Here is a 19,712-nt window from a genome sequence, read left to right as displayed (position 1 = left end):
GGAGTTGCAGTTTTATAGTAATTCATGTGTTGCAAGGGGAGCTCGCAAGGGGAAAAGTAGGGGGAGGGTGGAGGAGGGAGTGCAGCGGCAGTGGGAGCAGCAGCCCCTTGTGAGAAATCATCCAATACATGCCAGTATATGGATACAAATACAAAAAAATGATTCAAATGGCTCTGAGCACTGCGAGACTTCTGAGGTCATCAGTCCTCTAGAACTTAGAAATACTTAAACCTAACTAACATAAGGACAACACACACATCCATGCCCGAGGCAAGATTCGAACCAGCGACAGACTGTAGCGCCTAGAACCGCTCTGCCACCACGGCCAGCGGACACAAATACAAAAAAGACCCTGTTGCAGTAGGGACCTAATTTTTATCACCTAAAATATTCGAAAAACTGTCACTCAAATGGCCTGCAAATATTTATAAAATTAAGCGCAAATGATACAAAACATGTTTAAAGTAACTTATAAAATTAATTAGAGATATGAAAAAAATTGATAGAAGATTGCAAATGAAATGACAGAAAGGATAATTGTATTAAAATCTCTATATTTTTCCTTAAGAAATCTCATTCTTTGAATATGTTAGAAAAAGTTTCTACACTGAAGAGCCAAAGAAACTGGTACACATGCCTAATATCATTTAGGACCACCGGGAGCACCCAAACGTACAGAAACACGACATGCCACAGACTCGACGAATGTCTGAAGTAGTGCTGGAGGAAACTGACACCATGAATCCCGCAGGGATGTCCATAAATTCGTAAGAGTATGAAGGAAGGATATATTTCCTGAATAGCACGTTACAAGGTGTCCCAGATATGCTCAATAATGTTCATGTCTGTGTAGTTTGGTGGCCAGCGGAAGTGTTTAAACTCAGAAGAGTGTTCCTGGAGCCACTCTGTAGCATTTCTGGACGTGTGGGGTGTTGCATTGTCCTCTGGAGTTGCCCCAGTCCGTCGGAATGCACAATGGATATGAATGACTGCAGGTGATCAGACAGGATGCTTACGTACGCTTCATCTGTCAGAGTCGTATTTAGACGTATCAGTGGTACCATATCACTAAAACTGCATATGCCCCACACCATTACAGAGCATCCAGAAAATTCAACAGTCACCTGCTGACATGCAGGGTCCTTGGTTTCATACCTGTACATGTCCATCCTCTCGACACAATTTGAAACGAGACTCGTCCAACCAGGCAACATGTTTCTAGAGATCAACAGTCCAAAGTCGGTGTTGACGGGCCCAGGGGAATCGTAAAGCTTTTTGTCGTGCAGTCATCAAGGGTACACGAGTGCTCCTTCGGCTCCGGAAGCACATATCGACGATATTTCGTTGAATGGTTCGCATGCTGACACTTTGTGATGGCCCTCACAGGACAGTGAACAATGTTTGACTGTCATAGAGGTTTAACGGATTTAAAATCAGGATAAGTGCTCTATAACGCCCCTTACAGATTACGATGTCACATGTGGGTCTCTGGAGGCCTGATTTCAGGATATGTGGTTCATTTGTGTGGATTCGTAAAAGAATGTGTCCATGTGCCTCCTCTTCCAACAAGTGTGAATGAACTGCGGCGCCGCATAGCCACAGCAGGGAATTCAGTGACTCCAGACATGCTTGTAAAAGCATGGGTTCAATTGGGCTATCTTCTGGATGTTTGCCGTGCGTCCGGTGAAGGACAAATTTAACATTTGTGAAAGTTAAATGAAAGCTCTGATGCTAAATGTAACTGTAAAAAGCAGCACAACTTTGTATGTGAAGCATGTAAAAGGTATACCCTCTTGAAATCGGTTGGTTGTTTTGAAGATAAAAACTATGGAGTATTAGCAGTTACAATCTTCTTGGTTGTCAGGATACGTCATATTTCTTCAAACAATGGACGCTTCTAACCCTCTCCTGGGATATTCTTCAGGATCTTGGAGTGTCCATTGTAGATTCGGCACTCTCAAAGACCAGTGTCCCTTTTGTTATAAAGGGGAGTTTCCTGCGCTCTTGTTGGGGAAGTGCAATTATTGAGTAGAAACCCTTGGGCAGCCATTGGCGGGCTATGGTGGTTGGATAGTAGGAGACGTTTCTACGCGCTAATGCCGGCGAACGGGGGTTAACTCATGTAGTTAAGCTGGTGAGTCAGCGTCATTAGATAGAAAGGGATTTTTCCCGCGCTTAGGATGGAGAAGAGTTACTGGCTAAAATTCTTCCTGATGCTATTAGTGGGACCATATCATTAGCTGGAAGTGAAACGGGCGGAGAGTAAGAGGGGGAACGTTTATTCATAGTATTATCGTCTGCAGAGGTGACTTCAGGGCGTTGCTTGTATTGCTCGCACGCCACGGCCGCGTTTCCAATTCCTCGATGACGTGGAGCCACGATGCCGGAAGCCTTTAGCAGTCCTCTGTATTGAAGTTACACGCGTTCTTAAAAATTTCTGTCGCTTCTCGTACTTTTGTTCTATAAATCTTGGTTTCCTTAGCCAGAACACGTACGCTATTGAAATCGACGTCGAGGCCACAGTTCTAGTGATGTTTGCGCTACCGCTGGTTTCATACTTTCTTTCAGTCGCCTGTGGGGCTCGTGTTCCTTATACTGCGGGGTCTTGCCCACTCGTCTCGTGTAGAGTGCCTAAATGAAGCTGCGTTCTCGTAATGCTATACAACAACTCAAGCAAATAAAATTAATAGTTTTATTTCAATAATGCAGATTGACAATACTTAACTTTGTATTTAGTACAAGTGTCGCAAGCGAGAGCGACATGCAAACAGTAATGTTTTTCGCTATCGATTATGTCCAGACAAGCAATGGATGTGGATCATTAGTAACTGATAGCGTAGCACTTTCTGCTAGGCCGTGGTAATACTCTGAGAATACTTTCCACTAATGTCAGGCCGAGGCTGGTAGGATCGGCGTTTATACACTCCTGGAAATTGAAATAAGAACACCGTGAATTCATTGTCCCAGGAAGGGGAAACTTTATTGACACATTCCTGGAGTCAGATACATCACATGATCACACTGACAGAACCACAGGCACACAGACACAGGCAACAGAGCATGCACAATGTCGGCACTAGTACAGTGTATGTCCACCTTTCGCAACAATGCAGGCTGCTATTCTCCCATGGAGACGATCGTAGAGATGCTGGATGTAGTCCTGTGGAACGGCTTGCCATGCCATTTCCACCTGGCGCCTCAGTTGGACCAGCGTTCGTGCTGGACGTGCAGACCGCGTGAGACGACGCTTCATCCAGTCCCAAACATGATCGATGGGGGACAGATCCGGAGATCTTGCTGGCCAGGGTAGTTGACTTACACCTTCTAGAGCACGTTGGGTGGCACGGGATACATGCGGACGTGCATTGTCCTGTTGGAACAGCAAGTTCCCTTGCCGGTCTAGGAATGGTAGAACGATGGGTTCGATGACGGTTTGGATGTACCGTGCACTATTCAGTGTCCCCTCGACGATCACCAGTGGTGTGCGGCCAGTGTAGGAGATCGCTCCCCACACCATGATGCCGGGTGTTGGCCCTGTGTGCCTCGGTCGTATGCAGTCCTGATTGTGGCGCTCACCTGCACGGCGCCAAACACGCATACGACCATCATTGGCACCAAGGCAGAAGCGACTCTCATCGCTGAAGACGACACGTCTCCATTCGTCCCTCCATTCACGCCTGTCGCGACACCACTGGAGGCGGGCTGCACGATGTTGGGGCGTGAGCGGAAGACGGCCTAACGGTGTGCGGGACCGTAGCCCAGCTTCATGGAGACGGTTGCGAATGGTCCTCGCCGATACCCCAGGAGAAACAGTGTCCCTAATTTGCTGGGAAGTGGCGATGCGGTCCCCTACGGCACTGCGTAGGATCCTACGGTCTTGGCGTGCATCCGTGCGTCGCTGCGGTCCGGTCCCAGGTCGACGGGCACGTGCACCTTCCGCCGACCACTGGCGACAATATCGATGTACTGTGGAGACCTCACGCCCCACGTGTTGAGCAATTCGGCGGTACGTCCACTCGGGCTCCCGCATGCCCACTATACGCCCTCGCTCAAAGTCCGTCAACTGCACATACGGTTCACGTCCACGCTGTCGCGGCATGCTACCAGTGTTAAAGACTGCGATGGAGCTCCGTATGCCACGGCAAACTGGCTGACACTGACGGCGGCGGTGCACAAATGCTGCGCAGCTAGCGCCATTCGACGGCCAACACCGCGGTTCCTGGTGTGTCCGCTGTGCCGTGCGTGTGATCATTGCTTGTACAGCCCTCTCGCAGTGTCCGGAGCAAGTATGGTGGGTCTGACGCACCGGTGTCAATGTGTCTTTTTTTCCATTTCCAGGAGTGTATTCACTCCGGCTAGGTGCCGCTCCTATTGTGGTGACGTCCCGGTCAGCGCGCTATTGGCCGACATCGTCTCACCGCCTTCCCTGTCTGCGTTCTTGCGCTTCGTTCCGGCGCTTGTGGTTAGGCCAGAAAATATACATTCTGTAAGAGTCAGTCCCGTTTCGCCTTTATGCACTTTGCCACAGCCACCCGTCATGTAGTAATATGCACCCCCATTTTTCTATCTTAATTTGTCCATATTTGCCAAGTTGTTGGCGGATTGCGTTCGTGAGCTTATTAAATTTGACTACGAAGTTTATCATTAATTTTTGTTTATTGGCTATAAACGATTCGAGTTTTTTGTGAGCTATGGTTACGTAGGGAGGTAAGGTTACGAAAGGGAGGTAATAAGGAAATGACAAGTATTTTGGACAGGTCAGGAAAACTTCTGGTGAATCCTGTTGATGCCTTGGGCAGATGGAGGGAATATTTTGAAGAGTTGCTCAATGTAGGTGAAAATACGATCAGTAATGTTTCAGATTTCGATGTACAATGGGACAAGAATGATGACGGAAATAGGATCACATTTGAGGAGGTGGAGAAAATGGTCAGTAGATTGCAGTGCAATAAAGCGGCTGGGGTGGATGAAATTAAGTCGGAATTCATCAAATACAGTGGAATGTCAGGTCTTAAATGGCTATACAGGGTAACTGAAATGGCGTGGGAGTCGGGACAGGTTCCATCAGACTGGACGAAAGCAGTAATCACACCAATCTTTAAACATGGAAACAGAAAAGATTGTAACAACTACAGAGGTATCTCTTTGATCAGCGTTGTGGGTAAAATCTTCTCAGGCATTGTTGAAAGGAAAGTGCGAGTATTAGTTGAGGACAAACTGGATGAAAGTTAGTGTGGTTTTAGGCCTCTTAGAGGTTCTCAGGACCAGATCTTTAGCTTACGGCAAATAATGGAGAAGTGTTAAGAGTGGAAAAGGGAATTGTATCTATGTTTTATAGATCTAGAAAAGGCATATCACCGGGTTCCTAGGAGGAAGTTATTGTCTGTTCTACGTGATTATGGAATAGGAGGCAAACTTTTGGAAGCAATAAAAGGTCTTTACATAGATAGTCAGGCAGCAGTTAGAGTTGACGGTAAATTGAGTCCATGGTTCAGAGTAGTTTCAGGGGTAAGACAAGGCTGCAACCTGTCTCCACTGTTGTTCATATTATTTATGGATCTTATGTTGAAAACAGTAGACTGGCTGGGTGAGATTAAGATAGTTGAACACAAAATAAGCAATCTCGCATATGCGGATGACTTAGTTGTGATGGCAGATTCTATTGAAAGTTTGCAAAGTAATATTTCAGAGCTAGATCAGAAATGTAAGGACTATGGTATGAAGATTAGCATCTCCAAAACAAAAGTAATGTCAGTGGGAAAGAAATATAAACGGATTGAGTGCCAAATAGGAGGAACGAAGTTAGAACAGGTGGACGGTTTCAAGTACTTAGGATGCATACTCTCACAGGATGGCAACATAGTGAAAGAACTGGAAGAGAGGTGTAGCAAAGGTAATGCAGTGAGCGCTCAACTACGATCTACTCTCTTCTGCAAGAAGAAAGTCAGTACCAAGACTAAGTTATCTGTGCACCGTTCAATCTTTCGACCAACTTTGTTGTATGGGAGCGAAAGCTGGATGGATTCAGGTTACCTTATCAATAAGGTTGAGGTTACGGATATGAAAGTAGCTAGGATGATTGCAGGTACTAATAGATGGGAACAATGGCAGGAGCATGTGCACAGTGAGGAAATCAAAGAAAAACTGGGAATGAACTCTGTAGATGTAGCAGTCAGGCCGAACAGGCTTAGATGGTGGGGTCATGTTACACGCATGGGAGAAGCAAGGTTACCCAAGAGACTCATGGGTTCAGCAGTAGAGGGCAGGAGGAGTCGGGGTAGACCAAGGAGAAGGTACCTGGATTCGGTTAAGAACGAATTTGAAGTAATAGGCTTAACATCAAAAGAGGCACCAATGTTAGCACTGAATAGGGGATCATGGAGGAATTTTATAAGGGGGACTATGCTCCAGACTGAACGCTGAAAGGCATAATCAGTCTTAAATGATGATGATGATGACAATGATATGGTTACGTCAGAACGCCGTAGGAATGAGCATCTTCTCTGCGTTAGTATAAGGGAAAGGAGGCATATTTATGTGGATTCGGCTGAATCATTTTGAAAAAAAAATACCGTTTTTTTTACATTTAACTCATAAATTATTTGTTATGAACTGATAACCACGGTCTTAAGTGTCCCAAACCAGTAAACAAATTATGAAAACAACAACAGTCGTTACCTGCTGCACACAAAGATGCCCCACCAAGTAGTTCCAAAGTAATTCTGGCAGTTTGATTTTTCCTACATATACTTTGTAAGGGCTGACCAAAAAGTTGCCGTCTGAGGACGTTGCTGCAACGTGTATGCAACGTAGCGCGACTCCGATGGGGGAATATAAGCACCGACGTGTAGACAAGGTATCAGTGTGTATTTCCGACGTTTCCTGTAAATGTGGAAACTTGAGCTATGGCAACGCTATAAGCAAGTGCGTCGATACAGGTCCAATATGCTTTTGTTCTTTTCTTAGCTGCTGAGGGACGAACAGCGGTAGGCATCCATTGGAGAATAAAGGATGTGTATGGTGCATCATGGCTGTCAAAAACCACCGTTGCTAGAACTGTGCGCGACAAGGGGTGCGCCGGCCGAAGTGGCCGAGCGGTTCTAGGCGCTTCAGCCTGGAACCGCGCGACCGCTCCGGTCCCAGGTTCGAATCCTACCTCGGGCATGGATGTGTGTGATGTCCTTAGGTAAGTTAGGTTTAAGTAGTTCTAAGTCTAGGGGACTGATGACCTCAGATGTTAAGTCCCATAGTGCTCAGAGCCATTTGAACCATTTGACAAGGGGTGCTGCCGCCGCATGATAACGCACGTACGCGTACTGCAAACGTCGTAACGCAGAAACTACGCCAACTCAAGTGGGACACACTCCAACACCCATCCTACAGTCCTGATCTCACCCGACGCGATTATCTCGCCTTGAAGTGTCGGCGATTCCTATTCGACGAAGATGTTACGCAATTGTTCACGCAGTAGGACACGGTGTTTTATCCAAACGGGTATCTTCAACCAGGTGATTTGGTGGGATGATTCCGTCAATGTTCATCGCAGTTTTGCCTCATTGGCATACTGGATTCAGGACAGTACGATCTTCCGACAGAAATTTATTGCTTGCCCTTTATAGTGATCAGCTCCTAAACAGAATTCCTATGGCATCCTAGTCACTGGATGACTTCGTTATTGCTAAGTATCGCGTGACCATCTTGCCCATGTTATATCGAGAATTAATCGTCGAATGAGGAAATATACGAACGCGGAGAACACCATGTTAGTTGAAGCCTAACTGACTTTAACGTTTTAGCAAAGTTTTTGAAGAGTTCTCAGAATTGCAGTTACCACGATACATACATAAGGTATACAAAATCGACGAGGGTAGCTCCGAACAAGATGGACCTTCTTTATTTTTTTTTTACTGGCCTATACAACTCAGTAAGATAGTTATTAAATTTTATGGAATTTTGATACTACCGCCAGTATCTTGTAAGTTTCACTCTCGTTAGGTAGCAGCAACCAAGTGCGTCACATTGACATTTGTAGGTGTTTAATTTCATTCAGCACAACAATGACTTTCAAAAGCTTGCAGGTGTGTCATTACTGATTTAAATAATAAAACACTACAACAGTTACGTTTATCAAGCATAGCACGCGGATCACAGAAAATTATTCCCAAGTGCTAGTATTTAAGATCACATACAATACTAACGTAAGGAGCGGAACTTGAAAATGGGAAGAAATTCCAGACATTGCTGAAACTCGGGCTGTGCATGAAAAAACGTAGCTGGTGAAGTATTTTATCATTCAAGTCATTTAGAGGTACGTACGGAACATAGGCGCATCACCGGATTCACCTCTGCAAGAGAATTTATTCCCATTGAAATGCACAGATATTCGATAAAAGTGCGTAAGTAGGCTGTTTAGGTTTTTATTTTGGTAACGCCACGTTGCGCTCTATATGAAAATCACTGACTGTGCTGTGTGATGTCTGTGGCTGGTTGGCACTGTTGGAACAATCGCTATTGTAGTGTTGGGCAGTTGGATGTGAACAGCGCGTAGCGTTGCGCAGTTGGAGGTGAGCCGTCAGCAGTGGTGGATGTGGGGAAATGAGATGGCGGAGTTTTGAGAACGGATGATCTGTACGTGTGTCCATCAGAGTCAGTAAATTTGTAAGACTGGATGTCATGAACTGATATATATATATATATTATGACTTTTGAACACTATTAAGGTAGATACATTGTTTGTTCTCTGTCAAAATGTTTCATATGCTAATTATGCCTATCAGTAGTTAGTGACTTCAGTACTCAGAATCTTTTATTTAGCTGGCAGTATTGGCGCTCGCTGTATTTCAGTAGTTCGAGTAACGAAGATTTTTGTGAGGTAAGGGATTCATGAAAGGTACAGGTTATTGTTAGTCAGGACCATTCTTTTGTAGGGATTGTTGAAAGTCAGATTGCGTTACGCTAAAAATATTGTGTGACAGTTTAGTGTTGATCAGAATAGGTAAACAGCGAAATGTCTGAGTACGTTCAGTTATGCTCAGCTGTTTGAAAATCAAATAATGTAAGAGGTTTGTCAGCACGGTCATTCATAAATTTTTCTAAGGGGACGTTTCAAGTGTGCAAATATGATACTTGTATGAACGTACGACAAAGCGGTGGAGCGCAGGTTTCAGCAGTGGTGAACAGAATGGACACGGCATTTCATCAGGTTAAGGGCATAGGTGCTAATTCGTCAGTGCTTTGAGGGTCCTGATTAAAAGGTGTAGACCGGCGGACTGTGATTCGGAGGTAATTCTCCACCAAAGACGTCAGAAACGCTTGCTTCTCAGAAAAAGTGTATGAAGTAGGTCCCGCCGTTTCTTAACAGTGAGTTCGTCCAATCTCGAAATAGAGATACGTCGTGAGTTGATGGAAGAATATGAGTTTGATGGTGACAGTGTGCCGAAAAGAATCGGCACTGGGGGTGAAACGTGTTTAAATCGTACTATCAAGAAGCCGAAACCAATGAATCAAATACTGCTACCCAACACCTTATACAAAGAGTACTCCAACCACAACGATAAACAACTAAATGTACGGACACAATGTGTGAAATAGACAGGTTATGATTTTTTTCCCGGAGCGTAGATAAACTCGCAGTCCAGAACGATACAATAAGACCCTGATTAAATCACGGTACCAAATTCTGAGAGGCAAGTCACAGCAGCAGTGGACTTTTCGACAGTAACATGATAACTCCTGGCACTACAGGTTTTCTCATTTGTTTTCTCATGGATCGTCAGTGCATATAAACGATACGAGGACTTTTCATTAAAATGTTTTTCGAAGTCAGTTCATTAACGAGAAGTACAAATCTGTTTAGAACATCATTTATTTTGTTTATCGTTGAACATTTATCCAGCCAAAGCCGTAGTTTATTTTGCATTTTTATATGCACGTAGACATTATGAGTTAAGAAACGATAGAGTACGCTCTGAAATAACATTGAAATTCTTCGAGGAGCAAATGAATTTCATCTCTGCTACCAAAAACGGTCGAGACAACAACTCGTGTGAGTTACCTGTACATAGTTTTTGGGTAAGTCTGCAATGACGCCTTTAATATGCGCTGTAAAGACCGTGAGTGTTAGTTACCTTTGAGATTGGATGTAGTAAATTGATGTTAGCCAAGAATGCCTTTTAGGCGATAAAGATGCCATTATCAACACCTCAGTGAGTTTAAACAAGGTCGTGTAGTAGGGCTACGAAAATCTGGATGTTTTTCTGCGCTATTACAGAAAGAATGTGGCCACTGAACAAGACTGCCGGTAGCAGTGATCACGAGAATGTACGGTCGCAAGAAAACCGGGCTTTGGACGGCCACATGGTACCACCGGAAGGGTAGACCATAGTGTTTGGCGTATGGCTTTGGCTCATCGTACAATATGTGCATCAGCAATCTGAGCAGCAGTTGACGCCACAGTGACATAACAGACTGTTACAAGTCGTTTACTTCAAGGAAAGCTCCGAGACAGGAGCCCTGTAGTATGCGTTCCACTGACCCCAAATCGCCGCTACTCACGCCTTCAGTGGTGTCAAGCGAGATCCATTGGAGCTCATTGGAGGGCAGGGTCGAGTTATGGTCTGTTTTCTGATGAAAGTTGGTTCTGTCTCGGTGTCAGTGATGGCTGTGTGTTGTTTAGAAGAAGGCCTGTTGAGGGCCTGCAACCAACTTGTATAGTTGACAGACTGATGCTACACCTGGATTTATGGTCTGGGGTATGATTTCATACGACAGCATGAACACTCTCGTGGTTGTCCGACGCACCCTGACTGGAAATCTGTACGTCAATCTGGTGATTCAACCTGTTGTGCTGCCATTCAGTAATAGCATTACAGGGGATGCTTTCCAACAGGATGAAGCTCGCTCACAAAACGCTGTTGCAACCCATAGCGTCTGTAAAGAATTCGTTTACGACTAGGTACTGAAAGCAGTTCACAATGTGGCAGTTGAAAGACTCACATGTACATGAGCAACTCTTGTTTGTACAGTGTCGTCAAATCTAGCAGGTAAATGAATCACGTTTCGATATCTCCTATTATTAATGGCCAGATTGTTGTTGTTAAAAGCTTAAAATATCGTTGTCAACTCTTATCTGAAACCGTAGTGATTCCTTGCAACCATTTATTACTTACCGATATTTTAAAGTAAATTACTACCACAATACTTACATAGAAATAGTCGTAACATGCAGAGTCAATATTGCACAATGTATAATTATTAATAATAAAATAGTAACAGTGTCGATACCTTCAGACCCTTCTTCGCGGGCCGAGGCAGAGAGGCGGGGACTAACCGGCCGTAACGCCAGTGCTGACGTGGTTTCGGCACTGATGTGACGCCAAACAGGCAGTGGGCCAATACTAAACCCTGATTTCCAAGGGACTGAAGTTTCCCTTTATGCCTTCGACTACGTAGAGCCCATGTACTCTCCTCTGAATAAACCAGCTGTGGCCGGCCGGAGTGACCGTGCAGTTCTAGGCGCTACAGTCTGGAGCCGAGCGACCGCTACGGTCGCAGGTTCGAATCCTGCCTCGGGCACGGATGCGTGTGATGTCCTTAGGTTAGTTAGGTTTAATTAGTTCAGTTCTAGGTGACTGATGACCTCAGAAGTTAAGTCGCATAGTGCTCAGAGCCATTTAAACCAACTGTGTGTTTAGTAAGAATCCTTATTGGCCCTATCCTTATTATTCCTATCCTGGCGTCAACTGTCTAATTTGGCCATTCTGTGCGATCCAAATTTTGTGCATGCATTCATCTACAACATCCTTCATTAATACTACGTATCTGGACTATTAACCCTGTTGCTGTACTCACCTGCAAAGTCAACCGGTGGAAATGAGCGAACTGAAACAGATTACCGAGCATTCATTAACATTCTGCTCATTATTGCTTGTAATAACAAATTACATAATTGCATTCTATAATACGTACAGAAAGATCAATTGAATTTATTACGCGTGAGACAAGGATAGTCCCTTAATCGTGTCGAGGTAAAAAGCCTGTGTTCTTAGAAACTATAGAATAACTCGACACATTCTTGTAGACTGCCACAAGCAAGGTAGCATTACCTTACATCAGTTTTACAGTCTCATCATTTCTTCTTAACAATGTACAGCATTTCATTCGACAGATAAACATTAAGTGTATTTGAGTTTCGAAAATCCTAGCTTTATAGTTAACAACTGTATCTGGGGACAATAAGCCGTTTATAGTTATTCAGTTTCTAAAACAACAATACAAAGTGGATTAACTACATAGTCTATTAAATATCTAATTACTGAAATAGACCCGATTGAAAATGATAGAGATCAGGTCATGTAAAAGTGCTAATTTATTAAAATTATATAAACTTATAATCAGAGAGGATAGCAAAAGAAATAAATGCTTTTGCTTTCAGTAAGCTATGAAACAAGTCCTCCTTTACCTGCTGGCATCCAAAACGATATCTCTAACAAAGCTACAGTAAAAGTCAAATTGTGTAATCTTCTTAATAAGAACTGATTACTATTTAATGCTTAAAATGATTTTAAGCAAAAACAGACAACTGAAATATTTGCTTTTTTACACAGAAATGCCACAGAAAACAAACAGTGCCTTCTGTCATATAGGAGACAGTTATATGAGCCACCAAGCTCTATAGTAGGCGATTCATTATATTACATTTTTGTAAATGATACCCAGAACAGTTTATTAGTAATGATTACCAATGTTTGTCGTATAGACTACAGTGCAAATAATTCCATGCTTGGTCACATGGGTAGGTAAGAGTTTCTTTCAGTTTGTAACAAGAAATATCGCAAACAATTAATATAATGATGTATAATATATGGGAACACCACGCTTACCACAAAAATTATAAGATTAAGAATTTTTCTGTTAAGCTTTTTCCAATACATCAGTCATTATAACGCCATTGGTTTCCATTTAATTTTGTATTTTTCGTTTAATTTTCAGTACCTAGTACTTTTATATTTTACATTAAATTTTTATCTCCACAGTTCAGTCAGCCTATAGCTCCCAATAAACTTCTCATGTCATTTTCTTTATCAGTACACTTGTCGTCAATGTAAACTACGCCACAGTGTGTACATATGGGACTCCACAGAACACAAGTCTTTCATCTCTACGTTCTTCTAAAGTAAGATTATTTTACATGATATCATGAAATATCTTGTCGTCATTTCCAAGTATATTTACTTTGTGATAGCTTGGTATGTCTAATTAAAGCGCTTCACACAGTGTTGCAGTTAGCTCATTCTTTCATAGGTTTCAACAAATATTTTTATTTATCCTGAGCTCATCCCCCGCTCTCATTTTGCCATTTTATATTATATATCTACCGAATTCTCATTTTCTTTGATGCGTTATTCGGAGCGTGCCACATCAGCTATTGTTTTTATGTTTCATCAGGTTATTGTGGAATGTAATACTACACTGATGCCATTTCTTTATTCAGCTTTGCTTTATGAATCACAGTTAGAATTAGGTGACTATGAAACATTTTTCTCTTTGTAGCATTTCTAGTTCAACTTACAGCACTTAAAACGGGTGCAGCTTGAATATACTCGTGACTTCTTTTCTTAAAGTACTTAGGACAGTGAAGGAAAATTTATAAACATAAAAAAGCCAGATTTGGTTACAATTTCTACCTTTATCACGTGATTTTCTCCCAGAAGAGAGACGCTGTTTATTGATTTACTTCATTTTCTGTCATTTCAGCTAACTCACCTTTATAGGTCTTGTATGCCTGCAAATAGCTTACTGTCATTAATGCTGAAGGAAAGAACCCAGACTCCGTTGATAGTTACTGAAGATAATAACCAAACTCAGAAAGAAATATTCCTCAAGTGTGAAAAATACAGCAACAACACAAGACACCTCCGACACACTACATGATTGGATTTTATGAGGTTCATTTTAAATTGTGCAGCTCTAACAGCTGTATAAATGTAAAACATGTGGAAATTTGAGTCTCACATTTTTAAAGGCCACCTTCCCTCATTCACTATCATAAGGCAGTTCTTTGATTTTGTATACAATATTGTTCATTTTATTCGTTGTTCCTGTCACTATTATGATACAGGAAGTTCCAAACGTGGCAAAGAGTAATTTATATCTTCATAGTATCTCTGAGTACTTTTTTATTAACTTTTAATAACTTCTTTTTAAAATTTGTATTATATATTCTTTTGTGGAAGCCTTCTCTTACACATAGTCTTTTATGGGTACCATTCAGCTGTCATTGGCATTTCACCCTTCGATAAATTATAAAGCAAGGTAATTTTAATGGTTTGGCTTTTTATTAAATACAGCTCAAAAAGGTGTTTATATTCCTGACAGCCTGTAACTACAATTCCTAATCTATCTAAATGTCGTCCATAACATCCAACAACCATCTTTTGGAAATTTATCATTAGGTTCTGTTTTTCACAGTGTTCTTGAAGTTACAATATTGTATAGTTAGCTTCAAGAAGGTCACCTTTCTTACTACCTCATCTGTGAAGAGAGTGTATATGCATAGTATCAAGCCTATTACAAGGCATTCCCTTGTATAGGGTCCAAGAGCACAACATAAATGCTAAAAGAATACGTAAGCTCTCCACCAGTACATTGTGTGTTTCAAATTTTAAAAAGGTAATAGCGTGAAAAGTCAAATGGAACATTTCATGGACACCCACATAGCATCCACTAAAGCCAGATTCCATATCCTATCACTACTTTGACATTCGTGCTGTATTGAAAGCTTTCGTTGTGACCTGAATATTATCTAAATTTACACTTTTCTTGCACGTATGTGTATTATCAAATTGGAGTACCAGGCAGCTCCTCAGTACCTCAGGAAGCTTCCCACAACAGTTCCCTAATATGATAGGATTATGAGACCAACTAAGTCTGTCAAATCGTTGTCACTGAGCAGTGAGTATGATGCTGTTTATTGGCATGGAAATGATGAAGCCATAGAAGGAGGCATACTGCATGGAGGTGATAAAAGTAATGGGACAGCGATATACACATGTACTGATCGCGGTAGTATTGCGTACACAAGATACAAAAGGGCAGTGCATTGGCGGAGCAATCATTTGTATTCCTCTGAAACGTTTCCCACGTGATTATGGCCGCACGACGGGAATTAACAGACTTTGAACGTGGGATACGTGGGATGGTATTTGGAGCTAGACTCATGGAACATTCAATTTCTGAAAGTGGTAGGCTGAGATTCACAGCGTCAGTAGTAAACTGAGAATGCCAAATTTCAGGCATTAACTCTCACCGTGGACAACGCAGTAGCCGACGGCCTTCACTTAACGACCGAGAGTAGCGGCGTTTATGCGTAGTTGTCAATGCTAAAAGACAAGACACACTGCATGAAACAATCACAGGAAAAATTTTGTGGGATATACGACGAACCTATCTATTTGGGCAGTGTGGCGAAATTTGGCGTTAATGGGCTGTGGCAGCAGACGACGGACACGAGTGCCTTTGTTAACAGCACGACATCGCCTGCAGCGCCTTTCCTGGGCTCGCGACCGCATCAGATGGACCCTAGAGGACCGAAAATGGTGACCTGATCCGATGAGTCCTGATTTCAGTTGGTGCGAGCCGACGTTAGGTTTCGAATGTGACGCAGGCAGCACGAAGCCATGGGTTCAAGTCGTCAGCAAGGCTCTGTGCAAGCCGGTGGTGGCTCCATAGTGGTGTGGGATGCGTTTATGTGGACTGCGTCCTCTAGCCCAACTGAACCAATCATTGACTGAAAATGGTTATATTTGAAGTCCATTTGTAACGATTCAAAGATGGAATTTTTATGGTTGACAATGCGCCATGTAACCGGGCCACAGTTGTTCACGATTGGTTTGAAGAACATTCTGGACAATTCGAGAGGATGATTTGGTCGCCCACAACGCCCGACGTGAATCCCATCGAACATTTATGGGACATTATCGAGTGATCAGTTCGTTCACAAAATCCTCCACCTGCACTACTTTCATTATTATGGAGAACTGTAGAGGCAGCATGGCTCAACATTTCTGCAGACGACTTCCAACGACCCCTTGAATCCATACCGCATCGCTGCACTATGCCGGGAAAAAGGAGGTTCGTCATATTGGGAGGTATCTCATGACTTTCCTCACCTAAGTGTATAGGACATTATCTATCATAGCTGTCGCTGGTTGGAGCGTCGTATGTTTTAAGTCGCTAACGCCGTAATGTTCCTTACGAACAGTAGTTTTAATTACACACTATGCGTAGTTTTAAACTATGCTCTTAACAGCAATTCCCCATCGAGTTCTGCCGGGCACAAAGCTATCTTGTGTTTCACCTACAACACCTCGCGTCTTTGGATGTCATTTGCTTCCATCAACAATGATTTTTCAGAAAGGAAAGTGCGTACCAGTTGAGTCTATCAGTAGATCGGGTTTCACTAGGCATGGCCTGCATCTCAGTAGGTATGGTAGGTGGAGGCTGGCAAAGCTTACAGGTGACAGTGTAGTGGGTGGAGGTGGGGTCACTCATGGAAAAATTCTTATAGTAGTTGGTGTTAGAGGAGCATCTTTTTTAGATTGAAGTCAGCTGATAGGTATACCTGCTTAAAGGAAGACCCTCTAACTAAGGAATCACCTTCAGAGGACATCATTTTTCCAAGTAGAGAAAGAATTAGAACATTTCATCAAAATATAAGAGGTATTAGAGATAAAGTCAGTGAATTGCTTATACACTCCTGGAAATGGAAAAAAGAACACATTGACACCGGTGTGTCAGACCCACCATACTTGCTCCGGACACTGCGAGAGGGCTGTACAAGCAATGATCACACGCACGGCACAGCGGACACACCAGGAACCGCGGTGTTGGCCGTCGAATGGCGCTAGCTGCGCAGCATTTGTGCACCGCCGCCGTCAGTGTCAGCCAGTTTGTCGTGGCATACGGAGCTCCATCGCAGTCTTTAACACTGGTAGCATGCCGCGACAGCGTGGGCGTGAACCGTATGTGCAGTTGACGGACTTTGAGCGAGGGCGTATAGTGGGCATGCGGGAGGCCGGGTGGACGTACCGCCAAATTGCTCAACACGTGGGGCGTGAGGTCTCCACAGTACATCGATGTTGTCGCCAGTGGTCGGCGGAAGGTGCACGTGCCCGTCGACCTGGGACCGGACCGCAGCGACGCACGGATGCACGCCAAGACCGTAGGATCCTACGCAGTGCCGTAGGGGACCGCACCGCCACTTCCCAGCAAATTAGGGACACTGTTGCTCCTGGGGTATCGGCGAGGACCATTCGCAACCGTCTCCATGAAGCTGGGCTACGGTCCCGCACACCGTTAGGCCGTCTTTCGCTCACGCCCCAACATCGTGCAGCCCGCCTCCAGTGGTGTCGCGACAGGCGTGAATGGAGGGACGAATGGAGACGTGTAGTCTTCAGCGATGAGAGTCGCTTCTACCTTGGTGCCAATGATGGTCGTATGCGTGTTTGGGGCCGTGCAGGTGAGCGCCACAATCAGGACTGCATACGACCGAGGCACACAGGGCCAACACCCGGCATCATGGTATGGGGAACGATCTCCTACACTGGCCGTACACCACTGGTGATCGTCGAGGGGACACTGAATAGTGCACGGTACATCCAAACCGTCATCGAACCCATCGTTCTACCACTCCTAGACCGGCAAGGGAACTTGCTGTTCCAACAGGACAATGCACGTCCGCATGTATCCCGTGCCACCCAACGTGCTCTAGAAGGTGTAAGTCAACTACCCTGGCCAGCAAGATCTCCGGATCTGTCCCCCATTGAGCATGTTTGGGACTGGATGAAGCGTCATCTCACGCGGTCTGCACGTCCAGCACGAACGCTGGTCCAACTGAGGCGCCAGGTGGAAATGGCATGGCAAGCCATTCCACAGGACTACATCCATCATCTCTACGATCGTCTCCATGGGAGAATAGCAGCCTGCATTGCTGCGAAAGGTGGATATACACTGTACTAGTGCCGACATTGTGTGTGCCTGTGTCTATGTGCCTGTGGTTCTGTCAGTGTGATCATGTGATGTATCTGACCCCAGGAATGTGTCAATAAAGTTTCCCCTTCCTGGGACAATGAATTCACGGTGTTCTTATTTCAATTTCCAGGAGTGTAGATGTTGACTCTGACTTTATTGGTATATCGGAGCACCACTTAAATAATTTGACAATTCACAGGCTTCCTTTACCAGGATACAGACTGGCTGGTTGTTTTTCAAGGAGGTCCTTGCGGGGTGGCGTAGTGGCCATGTACGTAAAAAAACAATATTCCATTTCAGTTCATAGACGTATCATGGCACTGCACTGAACACATATTTGAATGTTGTGCAGGGCCAATTAAATTTAACGACACTAAACTTCTAATTTTTCTTCTTTATAGGTACCCTAACTCTGAGTTTTTGCTCAAGCTAGAGAGGGCTCTTGATTCACTTTGTAGGAAGTACCAGAAATTAGTTGTATTTGGTGACTTCAATAATAATTTCGTATATGATGGTGCAAGGAAAACGATGTAGGTAGATCTCCTAAATTCATATGAACTGATGCAGACTGTGTTTGTTTTCCAACAAGGGTTCAGGGGAACAGTAGACAACATTTATATTCATCCTTCGTTACTAGACGGGCATTCTGTTAGTAAAAGGGTGAATGGCCTATCAGACCATGATGCACAAATTTTAACACTAAAAGGCTTTTGTACTCAAACAAATGTCAATGATACCCGTAATTACAAACTATGTAGGAAAGTTAATTCAACAGCAATGAAGAGCTTTTTAAACTTCGTCAAGAAACAAGAGTGGCAGAATGTTTATAGTGCCGATAACATTGATGCCAAACACAATGTTTTTCTTAACACATTTCTCATGCTCTTTGAGAGTTGTTTTCCATTAAAACGTTCTAATCGGGGCTACTAGCAGTAAAAGGCAGCCTGGATGGCTGACAAGTCGGTTAAGAATATCATGTAGAGCAAAGTGGAAATTATATAAAAATGTTAGAAGTAGTCACAATCAAGCTGGAGTTGCCCATTACAAACATTACTGTAAGGCGCTTAAACATGTTATTAGAAAGGCAAAGAGTGTGTTAAATGCAAACAGAATAGCTAATTCACAGGATAAAATTAAAACCATCCGGTCAGTTGTAAAGGAAGTGTCTGGGCAGCGGGACAAGGTCGACGATATAAAGTCAGTTCGTAGTAAAAACAGATAAATCAGATATATGTACAGTATTTAACAATCCTTTTCTGAGCATTGCTGGCGAACTAAATAAAAATTAGGTTTCTACAGGGAATCATATAACTCTCTTGGCAAATGCCTTTCCGAGATTGATGTCCGAAATACTCCTCTGTGATACAGACAAGGGGATGATTGAGCTAATAATTAAATCAATGAAGACTAAGGACTCTTATGTGTATGATGAAGTGCCTAGCAGAATATTAAAGTACTGTGCTGCACATGTTAGCCCTGTATTTAGCCATATTTGTAATTTTTCCTTCAGGAATTGTCAGTTTCCTGAACGATTAAGATACTCAGTAGTAAAGCCGCTTAATAATGTAGATAATTTTAGATCTATTTGTATGCCTTCAGTGTTTGCTAAAGTTATTGAAAAATCTGTGTATGTAAGGATAATTGATCATTTTATATCACATAATTTGCTACCAAATGTACAG

At 43.3% G+C, this 19,712-nt stretch overlaps 1 protein-coding gene across 1 annotated transcript in view; it reads right to left on the bottom strand.

Annotated features, from left to right (window-relative positions):
- LOC126170653 (inter-alpha-trypsin inhibitor heavy chain H4-like) overlaps window positions 1-19,712 on the bottom strand; it is a 191,703-nt gene that overhangs the window by 41,951 nt on the left and 130,040 nt on the right. Inside the window, exon 13 of the mRNA XM_049920743.1 lies at window positions 11,851-11,880. Within this exon, the coding sequence (XP_049776700.1) occupies window positions 11,851-11,880 (30 nt within the window). The remainder of the gene's footprint in view (window positions 1-11,850; window positions 11,881-19,712) is intronic.

The sequence above is a fragment of the Schistocerca cancellata genome, chromosome 1 (assembly GCF_023864275.1).
Source record: "Schistocerca cancellata isolate TAMUIC-IGC-003103 chromosome 1, iqSchCanc2.1, whole genome shotgun sequence".
In the NCBI taxonomy this organism is placed as follows: domain Eukaryota; kingdom Metazoa; phylum Arthropoda; class Insecta; order Orthoptera; family Acrididae; genus Schistocerca; species Schistocerca cancellata.
The sequence above is the reverse complement of the archived record's forward strand: the minus strand, read 5'-3'. Positions and strand labels throughout refer to the sequence as shown.